Genomic DNA, 20,556 nt, shown 5'->3' on the forward strand with positions numbered 1-20,556 from the left:
TACTTGGACAGAAGCTACTTTTGCCCTTTTGTTTATACTTGCAAACAGTGCATTTTACAATGTCACAAAAGCATTTGAGGACCAATCAATGTGTAGAGCAAACTAAATGCTATTTAGGGTTTGGGTTAGGTTGCTGGAGTGGTAAACTTGTCTAAATTCAACAAAGAGTGGAACACAGCCACCAACATCACCTCTCACCATCTGATATATTAGCATCCAGGACCAGCTTCCACACAGTGGGGAAATACTCTACCATGCATGTGCCATTTTGGGTATTAAATGCTCTTTGGCCTAACAACTAAAACTGGGTTAGATTCTGACTGTAGCTAGTAAGCTAATTAGCTAGACATGCTAACATTTGGGGCTTACTTTACACTACTCTTTACACTTTTGCTCTTGTATTAAGGAGCTAAAAAGCACAACCGTCCAAACTATCAGTCTTGGTACAGCCCCATCCTCACAACTTCAACATGTGGAGAAATCCAAAGCTCAACTGGCCTGCAGTGCCTAGTTACGGTTGCTAAGCTATAATTGGACAATCACTGTTCAAAGGAGGGATTTAATGAACGGTCAATGCCCTTTTCCCCTGCTGGCTGCCAATTTCATAAATATCCATGACAAACGATTCCGCTTGATTGCTCAGTGTTTAAAAAGGAAAACAATTGTCCTTGTTCCTGAGCAAAATGCTGTGACTCACGCTGGCAGCAGCGACACACGACACATCATTTGCACACTCTAGCTGGCAAAGACCACGGCTGAATCTTCCCTCTTCCAGACACCATGAGGAAGGATTCACAGAGGCAACGAGCCACAAGTTAGCTGAGGCCAGAGAAGCAGCTTCGACACTCTCAGACACAAAGTAAATCATAGCAAGGGGTTAACGAGCGTGTCAGACTGTGACGCTTGTCGTTTAGGGGTTGATTTTTTAGGTCCAGACACAAACACACAAATGTATTTTCACCATCCTCTCTACCACTGGTGGTCATGTACTGTGCTCCAACCACCCCTCCTGTTTCCCCATCTCTCTCTCTCTCTCTCTCTCTCTCTCTCTCTCTCTCTCTCTCTCTCTCTCTCTCTCTCTGTTGTTTTCACTCTGGTTAGATATAATTACCCCTTCATCATGCTCGGGAAAGCAAAACAGTGATCTGTATCTCCATATAGGAATGGTGGCCTAGTCTAAACACAGCCGCTGTGTTTTTGTGCATATGCATGTGTGTATATGTGTGTGTGTGCGTCTGCATCGGGATATTAAAAGAAGCAGATCTCAGTGTGTGTGTCACCAGCTGGTTGAACATATAAGTGGGTGTCTATGCAAAATGAAACGTTATCTTAGTTGGTGTGTCAGCACACATCATCGGCTGTGGGTCAATGTGCGCGTGAGCGTGTTTGTCACAAGATGCAAAAGCACAAAAGTCCACCACCGTTTAGGCACTGAGCATGTAGGGAAACCTACAGGAGGGAGAGAGACATTTGAGAAACTGAGATCAAAAAGACAAAGCAAAGATGTAATTTGTGGCGAAAAATATTGAATTTAGAATCATTTTGCTGGCACACAAGGAAAAGTGTGTGAACCAAAAACCAGAGGAATACTTTGAATGTTCTTGGTTTTATCTCACCACAGAACACCACATGGGCTCCCACACACACACACACACACACACACACACACACTTACATGCATACTTGTCATCAGAGAAATGTCCACTTCAGGCCATTACACTGAAAAGGCTTTTCCAAACAAATCAGCGATAAGCAAATGCCAAATTGGGAGTGTTTCGCCACAGAGTCACTGAAGTGTGTATTGTATGTTTGTGTGTGACTCTCAAAGGGACTTGACACGGGCAACTCAGAGGCATGAGAACTGGTGTTCGGTTCTCCCCTCGAGTGTTAATCAGAGAAGAGTGATGAAAGTTCCTGACAGAAAATAAATCAGTGTTTTAACTAACAAGAAGGGAATTTCAGGATTCTATATGGTCAAACTGGTTGGACTTGGAGGAACATAAGGTCAAACATAAAGGTGGCAGGGCGTCGAAACTCACATATCTGGGAATCGCTATGTTTCAAGTGAAAGATATACAAGTCGTGAGAGAGTTGGAAGAAAATAAAGAGCAGCGTAGACCAAGAAAAATGAAAAACAGAGGGAGAGATTGTGAAAAAGCACTAAATTTGTAATCTTGCCTCCCTTCGGAGACCCAGATCTGAACGCCATCCAAAAGCTTGTGAGCTTTTTTGAAGAAATAGCTGACATGCCTCAGAACAGAGGTTGTTTATCTTGGGATGGAGTGAAGGGGAGAGAGAGGAGGGATGCAAGGAAAGCCTGGGAGAGAGAGGAGGGGAAAAACAGGAACAGAGAGATGGGCAGGAGGATTTGAGATTGTGAAAAAGAAATAATAGGGAGACAGAAGAGAGATGAAATGCTTGGGAACCAGGCCGCGGAAAAAAAACGACGGTTTCGGCAGATCTACAGAAATGATATTTTGCTTCTCAAAATCACAGCAACAAAGACGGGAGCAGCCTAAAATCAAGAAAGCAGGTCCAAACAGAGATTTAATGTAAGAATAAATCAACTGGAGGGTGAAGTCATGACATGTCAAACAGTCTTGACTTGAGTAACAAAGGGGTTTAGAACGATCGGAGAGGACTGGAAAACACCAGAGAGTGACAGACATAGAAACATTACAGCGCAATCAGCATCACCACATAACTCTACAACTGTCCCAAACGCATTTTTCATTGTAAAATCTTTGAAAGCTTTGCAGGCTGAAGTGCTGAAATCAGTGCAGATTACATATCAGCTGGGATAACGGCACTGAAAAAGCACTGACTAACAAGTACATACAACAGACACATTTTAACAAGAGCCATGACATTATGAGAATACACACTGCTGTAACAACAGGACGGTGCACAGTTTACTACATAAACACTTCAAATATAGACCTATTGCCACAGCAACCTAAAAGCACCCCTTGCTCACTGTAATGACTCAGACATCCACACATTTTCAGACTACAAGTTTGACTTCATCATTGAACTGGTGCCAATTACACAGGAAAGGAAAACATCTACAAAATCCACAAAATGGCACAACAAAGCAAAGAAGAAAGCTGTAATGTTAGAAACTGCTTAGAGCTTAAACCTAGCTTGACTGATTGGGACGGTGCAACAAGCTACAAACACTGACAGTTGAGTTGTTCTGGCTTACATGGTAGCAAACAGTTGCATATTTACACAGCAGACATGCAGTGACATTAACGTTCAGCTGGAGATGTGTTCTTGGCCACTTGACAGTCCAGCATTAACCCGGCTTTCTGCTATGTCTTGGTCTCTTCCAGCTCCTGAGAAACATATCTGGCTCTTTAGCTGCTAAATGCTGCACTTTGTTCACCAGCCTGTCGCTACCTGTGTTTGTGGTTTGGTGCTGGCCAGGTCGTGTAGAGTGGGTTTATCAGAGCTTTTTGTGTTGCCTGCTGCTGGGAACAGCACTGATGAGATCAGTCAGTTGTGGACGTTACTCACAAAGGAGTAAATTGAGTGCATGATGGGATATATTTTCAGCTGGGATTAATACACATTTGGCGCTTTAGTGAGTATAGCACCATGGAAGTGTGTGGGACTGAAACAAATGAGCTACATAGCACATGTTTATGGTGATGAAGTGCATGTCACTCAGTGCAACAATGTGTTTTTAATAGTGTCTGGACAGCAATGGAAGTTGTCCAACAGAATGAAATCAGGCTTTAGCTACACAAACAATGCTTTTAGTAGGATCAGTTCCATGTTTCTGTCTTTTCATGGGATTTGTTGACAATACAAAAGATATAGAATATCACCAGCTGTGTCCCTTCAACTAGACAAACACACTGATGTTTGTTTAGTGTGCCAGCTGTTTGTTTGCACTCTGAGGTGTTAGCTCGCGGTTATCACGAGGAATGTTTTGTAAACCGGTCCAAAAATGGGATTTTCTGTAAGAAAAAGAGCTTATTGATTCTGACTGGACACTGGATGCCAACGTTTTTGCCACCTGTGCCAAAAAGCCTGGAAATTTGGTCGACAAGCACGCAAAGTGAATGTCACCTTGTGAATCTGCTGAAAGCACCGTGACGCCTGGCTGTTGGCGCTGTTAAATGAATGTCTGTTGGAGCTGTTGGAGTAAGGGTGGAGCGGCAGTGCCAGCACTTCATGCCCGAGAAGTGTGGGCATAGGTGGCAGCTGGAGACAAGACAGACCAAATACAGACATGCTGTTTGACACACAAGGGCATGGAATGCACGCAGACAGACACACACACTAATCCTGTAGATGCCTTCAGTGCTGTATACACAGATTAGAGGTGAGTATTAGTGTCTGTGCTTAGAGGACATTCACCTCCTTTGTCACAAAACAAACTATGAATCACCCGTTGCTCTAAGGATAAAGTTGATTAAACAATTAAATGAGTCATACTGAACACAATTGAGCGCACTGTCCTCAAGAAAAGGTAGAGCCTGATTGGCTGACAAGCAAACTTCGTCCCAGCAGATGCATGCAGGCACCCTGGACCAATCGGTGACAAGCAACCACACAGTCACTTTGAACATGCCAAAGCAGACAAACAACACATTCCCCAAAGTTTCATCAAAGGCCAACCAACGTGAGGCATTGCTCGTGTGGGAAGGTATACTGGATTTATTGTGAAACAGCCTGGAGTAAAAAGGATGGATGTGTGAGAATGGAATAAGTGTACATTTAAAAACCCCAGCAAAATATTTCATTGAGAAAATCTTTTACTGCATGAGTAAACAGCGAACTTATGTCTTGTGAGATGAGGAAGGGTGTTGTCTGAAACAGAGAAGGATGGTGGTTTTCCCGATTGTGTGCGATTGCCTTTACTTCCGCCTGCCTACGTGTGACCTCGTAAGCGTGTGTGTTTGTGTGTGTGTTGTTGCAGGGTTGTAGGGGCAGCAGGGAAGTCCTGTAGCACTGAGAGGTAGCATGTGGCTGTGGTGCGATCGCTCACGGTGTATGCTAGCAAACTTACAGGCCACCTCTGAGCTTTAACGACAGACGGGCCTGCTAGAAGCCTTTGAGGAGGGGGTGAGGATGCTTCTGTTCCTGTTGATAAGGCTCTGTTTCCTGTTGGACAGGTCAGCATGGGACCACTGGCATGTGCACTTTATGGGGCTACACCTCTGACGGCTGCTGTTCTCTGAGTGTTGGATGAAATTTTGCAGTATTCAGTTAATTTAACTGAAGCTTAAAGCGGAACCTGCTGATGTAAATCTCTACTTACCTCATCACAAGCCTCAAAGTGGATCTGCAATAGAGGAAAATCAACGTATTGTTCACTGTGTTTGTTTCATGTAGGGACACTCGAGAGCAAAATGCTAAACCGTATCATAAACAGGAGTTAGAAAACCATTTGTCCCATGACTCACACCACTCAACTCTTGATCTGGTTTCCTTTAGTTGAATCACCACATCACAACACGAGCAGACTGGTGTCATTTTTTAAGGATTTCAGGGGATTCCAGTTCAAACAGTTACATGACAACATGCAGAACTGCCCGTTGTGCAGTTTTCAGCCTCTAATGTGAGGAAAATGTGGATTTTTAAGAGCTTTAAAACAATATTGAACTTCCATTTATATGCATTAGTAGTTTAAAGGAATATATTTTGGGAAATATGTATCTGCATTCTTGCAGAGGCAAACAAGAAGATGAATATGACTATATGTATATGTGTGTGTGTGTGTGTGTGTGTGTGTGTGTGTGTGTGTGTGTGTGTGTGAGTGTGTGTATGTGTATACATATACAACAGTAGATATTCCCTGGTAAAACTACAACATGTCATTTTTGGTGGCACGGTGGCTCGGTGGTAACACTGTTGCCTCACAGCTAGAAGGTCCCTGTTCGAATCCCGCTGTGGGCAGGGGGCGTGTCCTCCACCATGCCTTTGGTGCCTGCTGCTCCAGGAAAAATAAAGGCCTTTCTGTGTGGAGTTTGCATGTTCACCCCGTGTTCACCTGGGGTATCCTCCAGAAAAATACCCCCACTAAAAACATGCAAGAAGATCACCACCTGACCAATGGTGACAAATGAGAGTTGGGTCCCCGGGCGCCGGTCGACTGGCAGCCCACCGCTGCTGGTCCTGGAAGGACTGACCATGGATGGGTCAAAAAGCGGGAAAGAATTTTACAATTGCATGGTGTGTGCAGTTTCCCCCCTCAACTATGCATGTTGTGTGTAATGTGATGAATAAAGGAATTCTTCTTCTTCTTCTTCTTCTTCTTCTTCTTCTTCTTCTTCTTCTTCTTCTTCTTTTGCAGTTTTATGTTTTTTGTACAAATTAAACAAATGAGATATAACATTTTTATTTGTGAGCTTTAGGCCCTGAAGCCGTTGGCAGGCTGGTTACCTCCGCCAAAACTGTTTGCATTCTTTATGCTAAGCTAAGCTAAGCTAAGCTAAACTAAGGTAAACTAACCGTTTTCTAGGTATAGCGTCTTAACAGTACAGGCATGAGAGAGGCATCAGTCTTTACGCCGAACTCTCAGCAAAAAAGAAAAAGAATATTTGTCAGTGTGTAAAACTATTCCGTTAAAAAGCATAACTGATGGTTTTCTTAACAGCTACAGTTTTGTTTCTATTAGCTTGAAGGACATACAGTAAAAGCCTCAGAGGAGGACAGAGTCATTGTTAGATCCAGCTTTAAATACACATTAACATGTGGTTAGTTATTGCACATTAAGTCAAACTGAGTCACTGTGAAACAATTTCATAATAATGTGCTTCCCTGCAGCTAAATGTCAGCAGATACCCAGCTGATACGGTCTGATGATTTGCACTTGACAGACTTCTTTATTCTGAAAACATGGGGCTTATGTCACCTCTAAATGTGTTTCTCCAAACGTCAACAAAGGTGATGTGACGCTCATGTCACACCGCCTGTTGTCTCCACATGTTTGCTTGCGCCTTGAACGCGTGTTGACGAGCCAGTTGTCATGTCGCTGAGGTGAAGCACCGTGTGGGAGCTCTCGGTGTGGCCCTCTGATGGTGTTACTGGTAAGCTTTTTGATCCCGCCCCTTCCCCCCTGCCTCCGCGCTGCGCCGCTCCACACACCCGACGCACCCGCGGCACAGTCCGGCTGCACAACCGGCTCGCTCGGACTTCAGCAGCCTCAAGTGCGTTTCCAATGGAAAAATAATTACATCAGAGCCCAGAAGTCTCCATTTCTTCGTGTCGCAGTTGCCTTTGGTGAGTGTAGATTCAGTTTTAACGGTTAGTCACTGTAACGTTGCTCAGAAAGACTCACAATGAGTCTGTAATGCTCAGTGAGAAGTTCATGCTTCTTTTATTTGATATAACATTCATATTGAGACTTGACAGTGTGTTTGTAATAACTACAGTGTATGTATAATGCATCTTGGTGCATATTGAGTCTAATATTAATATCAGATTTATATAACATTCCTTTAAGTGTTTCTTTGATTTTCTGCGGCTCCTGTTTGGACAGGGAATAACTTTATAAAAGAGCTTATCAGTTACCTGTTGATGTAGCTGTAAGCTGCATATCATGACATTAATCAGCAGTAATGTTTTTCTCCTACTTAAAGCATAGATGAACTAATAGCTCAGTGGAGAGAAAAAAGAGGAAAGAAAGCAAACATTTGAGGGTTACTTTCAGATAAGGTCATTCCATCAAGTCTTGTAAAACTGTTGAGTGAAACTCAGCTGTTATCAGACATGGTGTTAATGGTCCTGCTGTTCAACGCTGGTGGCTAAGTTGTTGTAGTGTTGTGAGAGCCTTCTCTCAGATGTCTGACATGAAACTCAATCCTCTCCATAACATATTTATATTCGGCAGCAGTGTATCATTACGATTTCCCCACTGCAGCCTTGGTCAGCACAAACTGCTCCTGCTCTGATTCCTTATCGCTCTGCCTTGTAATTACAGCAGATACATGACATGACATAACATAATCATTTTCATACACGTTACCGAGATGTACGCTGATTTGTTGGAACATGGCATGGTGAAGTTGAAGTTGGTGCCCTTGAGGTGTTTTAATTATGGAGACAAACAGGCTGCATGGTTGCACTGATTAGAAATTGGGGGCAGTGGCCTCTTGACCCCTACAACCTGCCAGCAAGCCACGAGGGAGGCCACCATGTCAAATACCACACACACACACACACACACACACACACACACACACATTGATTGAAGAGCACGTTGGCCTGACAATAAACAAACATGAGCATTGGTGATCAATGAAAAGCCAGCTTGCTTCAGTGATAATAACACAAAATCCAATTGTGGATCTACACAGTGTTTCACTGTTTCAGGTCTAACTGGAGCCATATTTCCCCCAGTTAGTCTGCCCAGAGTAGGCATTCTCTCGGGAGACCCTGAGTACACACTTTGATATTTCTACATCGGCCTCCTGTATGTGCTCAGCTCAGCCAGCAGCAGATGATTAACACATGTATGTAATATGTTTCCTGTACATCCCCCTCATATGATTTACACTAATGATACGGTGCCTTTCAAAGCATTTGGTCAAGTAAATGGGTACAGACCTTCCCTGTGGTTTTTACAGTCTATTCCTCATCTTTTTTTCCCTTTTTTACCCGAGTTCTACATTCCTTTAAAGGGTGCCCTTTGTGACCTTTGGGTGTCATTGACGCAACCAACCAGGAAAGGGTCAGTAGCAGAGGTGCGAACTCTGAATCTGGCTGCTGTATTTGTTTTCACACCGCAGGATTTTTTTTCTTTCTTTTTTTTACCACACATGAAGATGGGAAAACTGCTCCATCATGGTCCGTCGTCACCAAATGGTCACAACTCACTCATCTAACAACAAGGCAGGGTAATGTGGTAAACTCTTGGTCTCTGACCTACATGTCATAGCTTTAAAACTCACTGCAGATAGTAGATTTCATTGGATAGTGCGAGTAAAAAGGGAACATTTTTGACCAAGCCAGTCATTTTTTAGATGGAAAAACAGGGTTAGGCTGAGGCCTGTTTGCTGATTGGCTGGTGTCCAAACTTTGACTACATGTGAACTTTTCAGATGATGATTGATGTGGATGATTGTAAAGTTTCCCCTACTCTGGCAAGTCTCCACCTCTCCCCCTGAAACTGTACCGTGTGGAGCCTTAATGTGAAACTTGCAATGTTTTGTGCTGTCTGTGAAAGAGATAAGAACAATATCAGTGAGTCCAAGGTGACATGTTGAGTGGAAGTAGCTGAGTGCAAGAGCAAAATTTAAACTTCATTGTTGGTCTTTTTTAAAAAAAAACTTTGGAAATTATGCCAACTGCTTATCGTTACTTAATGACGACTCAACATGAAGAACCATCAGAGACCTGTGGATTAACTGATCTCTATGAGAGCCCAACAGACACTGCGTATTTTAGACTGATATCAATACTTATATCAATATTTGAGAGTTAAAAGGAATATGACAGCAATCTGTTAATACATTTTTTGACAAGGATCTCTTGAATTTGTTTGAAGCAAGAGTTCAACACTTTGGGGAAACTGTTGGGACAGTTATTGGCTTTCTTGCTGAGAGTTAGATAAGATCAGTATCACTCTCATATACTATAAATACGAAGCTACAGCCAGGAGATGGTTAGCTTAGCACAAAGGCTAGAAACAAGGGGAAACGGCTAGCCTGGCTGTCCAAAGAGAGCAAAATCTGTCTACCATCACCTCTAATGAAATATCTGAGCACATATTGTCCTGCAGACACCTCCAAAACTCATTAATTTACCCATTAAACACTGTTTCCTGTCTTTGTCCTGTCTAAGCTAACCAGCTGCTGGCTCGAGACTCGTGTATTGTTCAGATATGAGAGTGGTTCTTTCTTCTCGTCAGCTCTCGCAAAGAGAGAAATTAAGTATATTTTCCAAAATGTCCATTTTTTTCCTATGTGGGGAAAAAATATTTGTATATATCACTGCTCTCTGGTGGACAAACTATGTAATGGTGACAAAATTATCTTAATTATTATCTTATTAATAATTATTCAAATTATCGTTGGCATTCCAGTACTGCAGCTTCAGTTTCTTGTTCCTATAGAAACAATGTAATTAATATCTGAAAAGATCTGATAAAACTGCATGCGCATGCTTCAGTGTGGCTGCAGTGTCTATGTGTGCTCTCAGGTAAACTGACCTGACCCTTGACATATGGCGAATATCAAATGAAGAGAGAGGAAACGTGTGTGCGTGAGCAGAAGAAAGAGAGATGAAAAGACGCAAGTTAATGTATGAGCACAGGAGAGATGTAAACTGAAAGGCAACAAAGAGGGCAAACTGGGACCGCCAGTTCCAGCAGATGCAGGAAGCAGGGAGCCGCAAAGAGTATGGATGTTTGCTGAAGCATGAAAATGTTTTCTTGGCTAGAGAGGAAGTGTAGCTGTGTTTTGCTTGGATTCAGACTGAGCATGGACGGTGAAAATAGGAACGTAATTGAAAGTCAAAGGGTGAGCCTAAAAAATGTGGCCTTATCTTGTATGTTTGTTCACCTGGTTAGCGGGGTTAGTGAGTGAAGGACATGAGAAGAGAGGGAGAGAGAAGGGAGGGGAAGACCCACAACGAAACACTCAGTCCATCTCTGATTTTACTCAAGAAAAAACATAACAGAGGAAACATTTTTGAGTTAAAGTCATCAGAAATAGAGATTAATGTGTGTGTGTGTGTGTGTGTGTGTGTGTGTGTGTGTGTGTGTGTGTGCCTGTGTGGGCCCAACAGCTGTTTCAGCCTTCCTGAGTCAATGGAGATACTCAAAGAGAAAGAGAAAAAGAAAGAAAAGAAATGAAATGAAAAGAAGAAGGGAGCAATTAAAGAGAAAAACACAGGGACAGAAAAAGAAAAGGGGAAAAAGAAAGAAAGAAAAAACCACGTGAGGAAAAGATTCAGAAAGAGTGAACAGGGAGAGGGAAAGGAAACAAGAGGAGATAAAAGGAGACAATAATAGAGAAGAAAATAAAGAAGCTGAGAATGGAAGAGAAAGAAGAGGGAAAGAATTGAGAGAGAAAGAGGAAGAAAAAGTGAAGGAAAAGGAGAAGAATGAAAGAATTAAAAAAAAAAAACGTTTCAGACCAAAACGTGGTTTCAATCAGCACTGAGGTTGAGAAGAAGGATGTTTGATGGTCGTAATCGAGAGAAAGACTCCATCGACCGATGCTCTGCTCAGGAATGTGTTCGTACACACACACACAACACACAAAACACACGGCTCCTATTAGGCTGTGGTAACTCTGGTTTATATCCAGCAAAGCCACCTCAAGCAAATACTGTACATAGTGACATGGAAATGTTTTATTGAGCCTGTCTGTGATGTATGAATGCACCGAAATCCCCTGAATGGTGAGTTGCCCAAAGAAAGCAACTAAAAAGCTGCAGCAGAAAGATGAACCGAGCAGAAGTTTTAATGCAGAAATGTTCTCGTTTTATCGCAGGCTGGGGCTGTAACAGAAAAGAGTTCTCCCATGAACACTGAGCGAGTCTGGCCAACTGATGCCTCGTTGCAAGATTTCATACAGTTATCTCTCAGCACCTTTGGAGATATCTGTTGGTGCGGCGTTGATGAAGAGCTTACGACCACTGTCAGGCTCCAGTAACTACACTGCTGATACTGCAAGACTGATGTTTTCTCAAAGTCATGAAAACTTTTAAAAGGAGAAAGTTAGAAAAAAAAATGTTTGCGTGAAATATGAGACCATGCAGCAGTTAAAAGCATCAAATACGGTTAAACTGACAGGTGACAAACGTCCCAACAAGACAAAAGACATAAAAACCGGACTAGGTCTGCCACCATGCTGCAGATTTGTGCAGTGCTTTAAGTTAAATGCTAATGCCAGCATGCTAACATGCTCACATTGACAATGCTAACATGCTAATACTATCCAGGTGTAACGTTTACCACGTTCACCATCTTTAATTTTAGGTGTCAGCATGCTAGCATTTGCTAATTTCTCTAAAATATTTGAGGCTGATAGGAATGTTATTGGCTTTGCAGGGATTTGGTCATAAACCAAACTACTGCACAAGTGAAAATGTGCAGCTGATGAGGGTCCAAGAGGAAAAGTTATGGTGTCAGCAAAACAGTAAAAACAGTGTTTTTTCTTTTTGTTTCTCATCCTATCATCCTCTCCTCATCTGACCTTTCCTCTTTGTCTCTTTTCTCTCAGCATCCATTCCGTCATCTGTATTTCTGCTCCCATTTGCCATCCTCCCCCTTCACTCCTTTTTGAGAAAATGAAACTTAATTTTTTTTTCATCCCCTGCTTCCTTCCATCACTTAGCACCTTGTCTCGCTCCAGTTTCAATTGACTCCCTCCTTCTCTCAAACTCATTCTGTATTTTATTTTGTCTCAGTCAGGAATCAGAGCCAGCAGAGCAGCTGACCAGGGTGGTAGCAGTCCGGCCTTGCCCAAAAAGAGACACCCTACTGGGGGTAACGGAGAGGATGAGGGATTAGAGGATAATCCAGGGTACGTCCAAGTCCCTCCTGTCGAGAGGTCCTCTATTCTTTTATGATATCCAGTTCGCAGGCAGGCAGGCAGGCTGCTACTGGGATTATAGCATTAAACTTATTACCTTTTAAAGACTCAAAATATTGGAGCTTTTGTCCTTGCATTGCTTTTCAGGCCATTTTATGTGACGCCTGAGGGTTCTGGCTGCTGTATTTGTGTGACTCAGACAAGAGAGCATCAAGTGCAAAGCAGGATCACAGAGAGGAGGGAAGGGGAGTTCACTAACATAGAAGCATATGTGCAGATAAAATGAGCTTTGCCCGGAGGGTCGAGATACATAAGAGGTTTCGGGGGGAGCGACCCCCTCAGAGCTGTGGTCAAAGGTCTTTAACGGGATTACAGGCAAAGACAAAACACCAGAGCTTTCCGTAAGCACACAGCCAGAGAAATTAATGGCCCTGAGTGTATTCCTGTAATACTGTAGGTTATCAATTAGACTGAGGTTTTTCATGTTAAACCTAGCAAGACAAGCCTTTGCCCTTATTGGGAAGCACACAGTGCCATTGTGCCTGTGACCACTGCCACTGGGGAACTGTAATCAGAGAGGTGGCCCATCGCTTCACTGTGGTTCATGGGAACGTGCACAAGGTCCCTGCAGGCTCACGCCGTATTAGATTCAATATCACACCTTTGTATACTGGTCCCTGGTGTCCTTTTGTGAGCCTTGATATGGCTCTGCTCAGTGCTGGTATGTGGCGTACTTCCTCCCTCTCTGCTCCCACATGTCCCTCTTAAAACGCCAGTCAGGGGAAGTGGAGTGGAGGGCCTGGGACTGCGGTCAGCAGCAAATTAGAGGGGCTGCCTTGGACCTGACGCAATCCCCAGCTCTTGAACCATAGCAGATCATTAATGAAGCCAGACGGGGCCGTGCATGCGTGGGAGGCCCGCCGACATTTAGCTGCTGCAGTGGAAAGCTTTTAAAGAGAACCAGAGGTCCTTGTCAGGCCTGCCTTATGCTATCAAAATATTTTAGAATTGGATATCCATTACTCTGCTGGCAAAGAACAACGCATGAGAAAAAGCCAATTTTTTGTCTGCGTTCATTACAGACGTACAGACTTATGGAGGTATGGAGCTCCAAAACTGATGAAAGGCAGTAAAAGGCTGTCAGTCAAGTCAAAAATATAACCAAAAACAAAAACAAACAACAAAACAAACAAAAAAGAGAAGCAGCTAACCTTAAGACAGAAATATGGTGTCTGAGGATACTAATTTACGTCAGCTAGCATTAGCATTAGCCAAAATGTTTTGGATACGGTTACAAGAGTGTATATAGTAATGTTGCAGAAGAATTGAGTACATGGTTGTTTAACACCTGCACAAATGTTAGCTTCAGCTAAGTAGGTAGCTGAAAAGGCTTGTGCTCGACGTGTATAGCTTTGAGTTAAGTTAGCTAGCTAGCTGCTCAGTCCATTGACACATTCAAAGACAATGAAAAATGTAAATAAACAGTAAATAGTTGCATGAGGAAAAACAGGGACTAGATAACTAAAACCAAAAAACAGGAAACTATAAAGTGAATCAGTTAAAGATGAATAGCAAAGTCAAATTTGTTCCGTCAACATATTGGAGGCAAAGGGGAAAAAATGAAAAGGCTTTTTCTTTTTTTTCCCCAACCAAGAAAAGTAAAAAATTTTTATTTCCTTTCACATTTCACTTAAATGAATTAATGTATTTCTGAGTTTCTAACAGTCTTTCACTGTGTCAGGGCCCCGTCGAGCAGTGCCGCTAAGTAGCAGCAGTGATTTTCTTATCAGGAAATTGTCAGTATCTCTTCCTATCTTGCCAGGCATACTTCGCCTGTTTATAAACAAATGTAAGCCTGTTGAAGAAGGGCTGCTGCTCAGCTTTAAAAGCGCGTCAAGCCTTTTCAGTGAAATGTAAAATGAACTTTGTGTAACCTTCACGCCAGACAAAGCTGGACAAAATGGAAGCAAGAATTCCCTGAAAGTGCACCCATTTTATGGATAAGAGGCAGACTTTGGTTTGTTGCACAGAGGAGGGACTGTGGTCTAAATTTAGAAGGTTCCAGACCAGCGGACCTTTGGAACGCGGAATCCTAAAAACCTGCAGAAAGACAAAATACAGTGAGGTTACTTTACAACGACATACAGCATTCAGAAAAGGAAAGCACAGTGGTCGCTCACAGAATCTCCACTCCCACAGAACAAACTGCAAATGTCATCCATGTCTCTCAACATCCCTCAAAATCAAATACATCCCTGTCTACATTTTAAAGATAGATGTTTTTTCCCTGTTTTTACTCTCAATAGATGGTTCCATGGTGTGACCGCAGAGCCGTTTGCAGCTGGACTCAGACCTATTTCTGAGCTGATGTCGACAAAGCCAAAGCCTAAGGCAAGCGGGGGAAACCAGGCGACCTGACCACACTCCAACTGGCCGGGCTGCTTCCAGGAACACAACTGCACAGTGTTCTCCTCAATTTATGTCCGTTTAATTCAGCCAGCTATGCATGACAACGAGCTACAAACAGTGGGACAGAGTTTGGCCTGCACATGATAAACACAGCTAATATTCCAGTGAACTATTTGGCGCTGCAGACCTGGAGTTTAACTTTTCAGCCTTAGAAATTACACAGTTTCAAGATCTTGGAATAATCTTTCAGGGCTGTTTTTCAAGCCCATACTTTGGACTGCTGAACTGTGAGTGATTTTGGCATAAATCTAAGAGGAGAGAAGTTGAACTTTGCCAGTTCGGGTTTGTCATTCAGCGGGATTAAAGGCCATTTCAGACGTTATTTCTGGACGGTTTTCAAGAAATATTCAGTCACCTCTTTTGACCATGAATCTTCAGGAGAAGCTGTCAAGCCTAAAAGGTTTGGTCTCACACTCCCACAGCAAGCGTCGCTTCAAAGGTGACCTCACAGTGGACATGATCAGCCCTCCTCTGGGTGACTTCCGCCACACCATGCACGTGGGCCGTGGCGGCGATGTGTTTGGGGACACCTCCTTCCTCAGCAACCATGGAGGCACGGCCAATGGGAACAACGGGGAAGCGGATTCTACCTCCACCCCTGACAACAAGATCGGAGCTTTCTTCTCCAGGACGCTGCGTCAAATCAGGAGGGGCTCTGACAGTCGACCCAGAGAAGGATCCAAGGATCTGTCGCCGCCACCTCCCGCGGTTTCTCCCATCATCAAGAACGCCATCTCCCTTCCCAGGCTGGATGTGGATATGCCTAATGGAAGTCCCACCACCAAATTGCTCTTCCCCAGTTGTCAAAGCACGCCAGAGGACAAGAAAAGCTCTTATGGTGAGTATGGTAGGTTTTTTTGTCTTAAAGCTGCTATAATCAACTGTGGATGTGTGTGTGAAAGTGCCCTAACCCTAATAGTGACGAACTCACAGAGAATTATCACTCAACTTTAAGTGAATTGTTTTGGTTTTGCAGCCTAAACTTCACTGTTTGGTTCACTCTCATTTCCACATGCAGCAGACAGTGATAGTGAGAAATAAAGCTCCAATACACTGTATGCCACCTGCACACCCAATGACTAGCTGGTGAATATAGTGGCGCATTTAGCCAACCAATGGAGACCAAACCAGGGCTAAATAGAGAGTGAATGTTGGACTTCGATTTGTCAGGTGTCCAGATGAATGCTAACGTTGTTCTCTGTCTGCTGGATGTGTTAACAACTTTTCAACTGCCATATCAGCTTTAATAGGCTTTCACAGCTTTCCTCCACGTGTCCAAAAAAATCAGTTAAGTTTAAGTCAACCAGCTAGTGCTTTTAGGCCATTAGTGCCTAAACTTGTGGCATTCAGTATTTGTAAATGGGGATCACAGTGTTAGCAAAACAACCTTACTGTTTGACACAGGATACATTGTGACTGGTCTGTTCTGGTTGTGTAAAAATGTACATCCTTTATAAGCCTTTGCTCATTTATTGAGGGACTAACACCATCAGTGTTTTGCATCGCTGTTTTCTCAGCATGATGTCACGTCATCTATTTTTGCCCCGACTGTCAAGGATTAAGAAGAGTGCATCACCAAATCCCAAAATGGTCCCTAAGATTAAGGATAGATGTTCCCTTCAATTTAATACATTTAAATTGTTGCTAAACAAAGTGAAACACATGGGCAAAGGCCAAAGGAGTTAACCAGTGCTAACTGGAAACTGCAGAGGTTGCAGCCATGTGTAGAGCTTTCAGTGAAACTCAACCATCAGTTCTACCCAGTAATCAAGACAGATTTGCCCCAGATGTCCTCATGAATCACCTTGGCTCATTATCAGCAGCCTCCGCGCTGATAACACACAGAGATCCAGACAGAGCTGGCAACAAGCTGTCTGAGAGGCTGTTTGAATGACCCACATTAACACCACACTCATGACTCACACAGTCTGACCTCCCCTGTGTGTGTGTGTGTGTGTGTGTGTGTGTGTGTGTGTGTGTGTGTGTGTGTGTGTGTGTGTGTGTGTGTGTGTGTGTGTGTGTGTGTGTGTGAAGCATTTGCTGAATGTAAATGCAATGTTTGTGGGCATTTTATCACATATGACAGTCAAAGAAACAGTTCAATATTTTGGGAAATATGCTTATGTCTAGATGGAAAGATTGATACCATTCAGTCAGGAGACTGTTAGCTTAGCTTAGCATAAGCATCGGGAGCAGCTAGCCTGGCTCTGTCCCCGTCAAATTTTTACGCTTCAGTTTTTGTATGGATTTAACAAACAAGATATAATGTCTTCATTATTAGACTTTCTGGTTAGAGTAACTGGACAGACCCAAGCTCGCTCCTCCCTCTTTCTCCAGTCTTTATGCTAAGCTAAGCTAACAGTATTCTGGCTTCATATCCAACATATATGAGTGACATCAATCTTCTCATCTCACGCTCTTGCCAGGAGATCAAATAAGAATATTTTCCAAAATGTCAGACTATTCTTAGAAATGGTCTGAAAGTGATTAGAACATATGAGCTGTCTAATCCCTGAAATATGATTACATTTTGGGTGACCCAGTAAGTGTAAACAACCAAATCTATCTATGTGTGTCATGAGTCTATGAGTTTGTGTCATTTTGACATATTTATCTCAAATCTTAAACTGCATACTTTTGCAGTGCTAACTGAAGCTATGTTACTCCCCAGTAATTACTCTTTCTGAAACACAGATGGGAGAGTCTGCAGGTTTTCATGCCGCCCAGTCCTCCACAAACTGGTTCCACTGATTACGTCATTCTTGCTCTCTGGTTAAAGTGTGTTAATCTGTGAAATCAGACACTGTTTTCTTTAGTTGGTATGAAAAACCTCCAGACTCTTGGCCCTTTAAGGCTGGCATTAAGAGGTGCTGTGGTAATTTTAAACGTTTGGGTCATGAAGACAGCAGTGTGAGTGTGAGACTTGTTAAGTGATCTGACAGGATCGGGCAGATGATGCACTGTTCACAGAGCAGAACAACTCAGCACTCTGTAAGTCAGGCTTTGTTGGCTTGTCATCTTCAGACAGGATGTTCTCAGATGGGTTTACACCGCCCCCTGTTGGAGTTGCAGTATAGGAACCATGAGTGGGATTGCACCATGTATCAACTGGACCGCGCCAGTAAAACTTTGGGCTTGGGTCCGATCCTTAGCGGAGGCTGCTGCCTTTCAGCCAGAATTTCCTTTTGCCCAGCTGTTTGTCTAAAGCTGATTCTGGTGTTTCTTTCTGCTGCGTGTCTCCCTCTGTCCACACTAACACCTACAGATCACTAATTAGCACATTATCTCACCCTTCAGCCTCCTGGAAGACGTTTGGACAGGGCCAGGCTAGAAGTTTTTCTTTATGCTAAACTAAGCTAAACTCATGTCACATGGTAGTAGCTCATACTTCACTGACAGACACGAGAAAGCAAATGAGAGTAAATAAAAGTGCAATGACACAGTACATAAGACAAACCTTGTCCCCCTGATGTTTGTGTTGTCTCCTTAGGTCTGGAGTCTGGTTTCGTCACACTGCCTCGTCTCTCCCGCTCTGAGCGGCAGCAGCCTTCCATCTCCCTCCCCACTTCCTGCTCCCCTAACATCCATCGGGGCTCTCTGACCGACCCTACCGACGCCATCTTATCCACATGCTCCGCCTCCATTGTAACCTCCAACCCCAAACCCTCCACCACCGCCTACTCTGACTCCCTCCCCTCCCTCACCTCACTGGACACCTTCACCTTTGACCTTGGCCCTTCCCTCATGAGCGAGGTGTTCAGCATGATCGGCGGCCACCCAGAAGATCATGGCCACGCCTGGGAGGGAGAGGAGCCAGGGTCCGCAGGCTGGCTGACCAATGAGGGATCAGAGATGGACTCGGCTACTATCTCATATGTGGATTCCCTACTGAGAGAGGACTGCGTGGGCAGGAAGAGCCCGCATGGGGCCGAATGGGAAGAGGAGGAGTCTAGCATGATGGAGGTGAACGGAGTTGGGCTTTCTGTTAAAGTCCCTGATGTCGTGATGGGGTCTACTGAGCGAGTGAGGCTGGGGATGGGGATGGAGAGTGAGAGGTTCCAGAGCGCTACAGATGTGCTCGCACGCCACTATGGCGGCACCTTCCTAAAGGGACAGAGGAGGGTGGAGGTGGCAGATTCAGAGATGATGATCAGCCAGTCCAAGAAGAATATGTCCTACAATTACATGGACGACGAGGATGAAATCAAAGTGTGACCTGAGCAAATCAGAGATGTTTTGACACTAAGACAAATCTTCATCTGATGTTTGATTTATCCGTAACTCCAGTCAAATCAGTCATATAAAACATCTTTATGGTCAACGAAGCTGGCTCTTTTGACAGGGTGACCATGGAAACTGTGTCCTTAATATTGGATCCTTTACTTTTATACAAAAATGCTTTAAGGATGTGCAGTTTTGATGCAAAACTGTTGCTGAATGTACCTAAAAGGAGGGAAAGATTTGATGCTGCACGGAAAGGGAGAACACTTCCAAAACGTCATGACTGAAAAAGGCCTGAAACAAAGCGGAAGCGTTGAAAGTGAGGATGTGCCAGAGAATGTTGTTAAGATTGTCTCAAAGGAAATACCAACATTACTCAATATAGGAGTTACAAAGCCTGTCATTCACTTTATACTTTAGACACTTCCTCACATACGAAGGGAAAAGATTCTTGGTGTGAGTCCTGGTCACTCATGAAAACACAGAGAGGAAGCAGGGATTTTAAAAAAATGTAATCTTGTTTCAGCCTTTTTTTTACAACCTACACTACCGTCTTTTGCCAACTTTTCACTCAGGAATACACTACCAAGAAACGAAAAAGGGAAGGGAGGTAAGAGATCTGGAATCTCAGGCCTCAATAAACAAGAGAAATGCAAAGAGTTCAGTTATTAAACTGCATGGACTGAGGGAATATGACAAGTATTACCGGTGTTTGCCAGTTGCAACTAAAGCCTAAACCATATAAATGCTCATTTTACGCTGCAGACCTTCTATATAGATACTCCGTGCACCTTTTATGAGTATGAAGTCTGACTCCTGTATTGCTTTTATAGAAGAATTGGCATTTATATGTTTTTTTATACAACTGTACATGAAGATATCAACTGACCTCCTATAAATGTGTACTTACAGTATGAGCACCTGCAGTACATAGTGCAATTCACATCCATATGCTGCAGTCAGTACCAATGATATACTATGATGATATAAATTGACAATAAAGATGTTTTTCGTTAGGTTGAATATGCATTTATTGACACAGTTTTTTCAGGTTTAGAGGTAAACCTGACAGGTGGTTGGAAAAGCTGTCGCAACTGTTGTCCCTGACATGAACCACGCTCACCACCATCTGCTGTGAGCTGTAGACTTTGAGTGGGTTATCTTTTAACAACTGAAAAAGTAAACTGCAGTTAAGTCTCAAGGTTCACACAAAAATTTCACCATACCTAATTAGCTCACATGAATACAATTATTGGGTAGATTTATGGAAAAACACCACAAACAGCAACTGGCAATCTGTTTTGGATTAATTTATAGTGTAGATGTTTGTTTTTACCAAAAAGACTTGCCTTTCAGCACTCACTTTGCA

The 20,556-nt window shown here is 43.2% G+C and overlaps 1 protein-coding gene across 2 annotated transcripts; it reads left to right on the forward strand.

Moving 5' to 3' along the window:
- Positions 1-7,097: 7,097 nt before the first annotated feature.
- cdc42ep1a (CDC42 effector protein (Rho GTPase binding) 1a) lies at positions 7,098-20,203 on the forward strand. 2 transcript variants are annotated; one of them, XM_070991000.1, is made up of 4 exons: positions 7,098-7,236; positions 12,373-12,488; positions 14,804-15,804; positions 18,457-20,203. In XM_070991000.1, exons 3-4 carry the CDS (start codon positions 15,333-15,335, stop codon positions 19,179-19,181), a joined length of 1,197 nt encoding a protein of 398 aa, XP_070847101.1. In that variant the 5' UTR covers positions 7,098-7,236; positions 12,373-12,488; positions 14,804-15,332; the 3' UTR covers positions 19,182-20,203. The 2 variants fall into 2 exon arrangements, with proteins under 2 accessions (XP_070847101.1, XP_070847099.1); XM_070990998.1 differs by lacking the exons at positions 7,098-7,236; positions 12,373-12,488 and having other exon boundaries at positions 15,228-15,813.
- Positions 20,204-20,556: the final 353 nt, after the last annotated feature.

Source organism: Chaetodon trifascialis, chromosome 21, assembly GCF_039877785.1.
Source record: "Chaetodon trifascialis isolate fChaTrf1 chromosome 21, fChaTrf1.hap1, whole genome shotgun sequence".
NCBI lineage: Eukaryota > Metazoa > Chordata > Actinopteri > Chaetodontiformes > Chaetodontidae > Chaetodon > Chaetodon trifascialis.

Coding starts and splice junctions, on each gene's coding strand:
- cdc42ep1a (XM_070990998.1), top strand. CDS start 15,333: ATGAATCTTCAGGAGAAGCTGTCAAGCCTAAAAGGTTTGGTCTCACAC. Junction 15,814..18,456: donor AAGCTCTTATGGTGAGTATG/GTAGGTTTTTTT, acceptor TTGTCTCCTTAG/GTCTGGAGTCTGGTTTCGTC.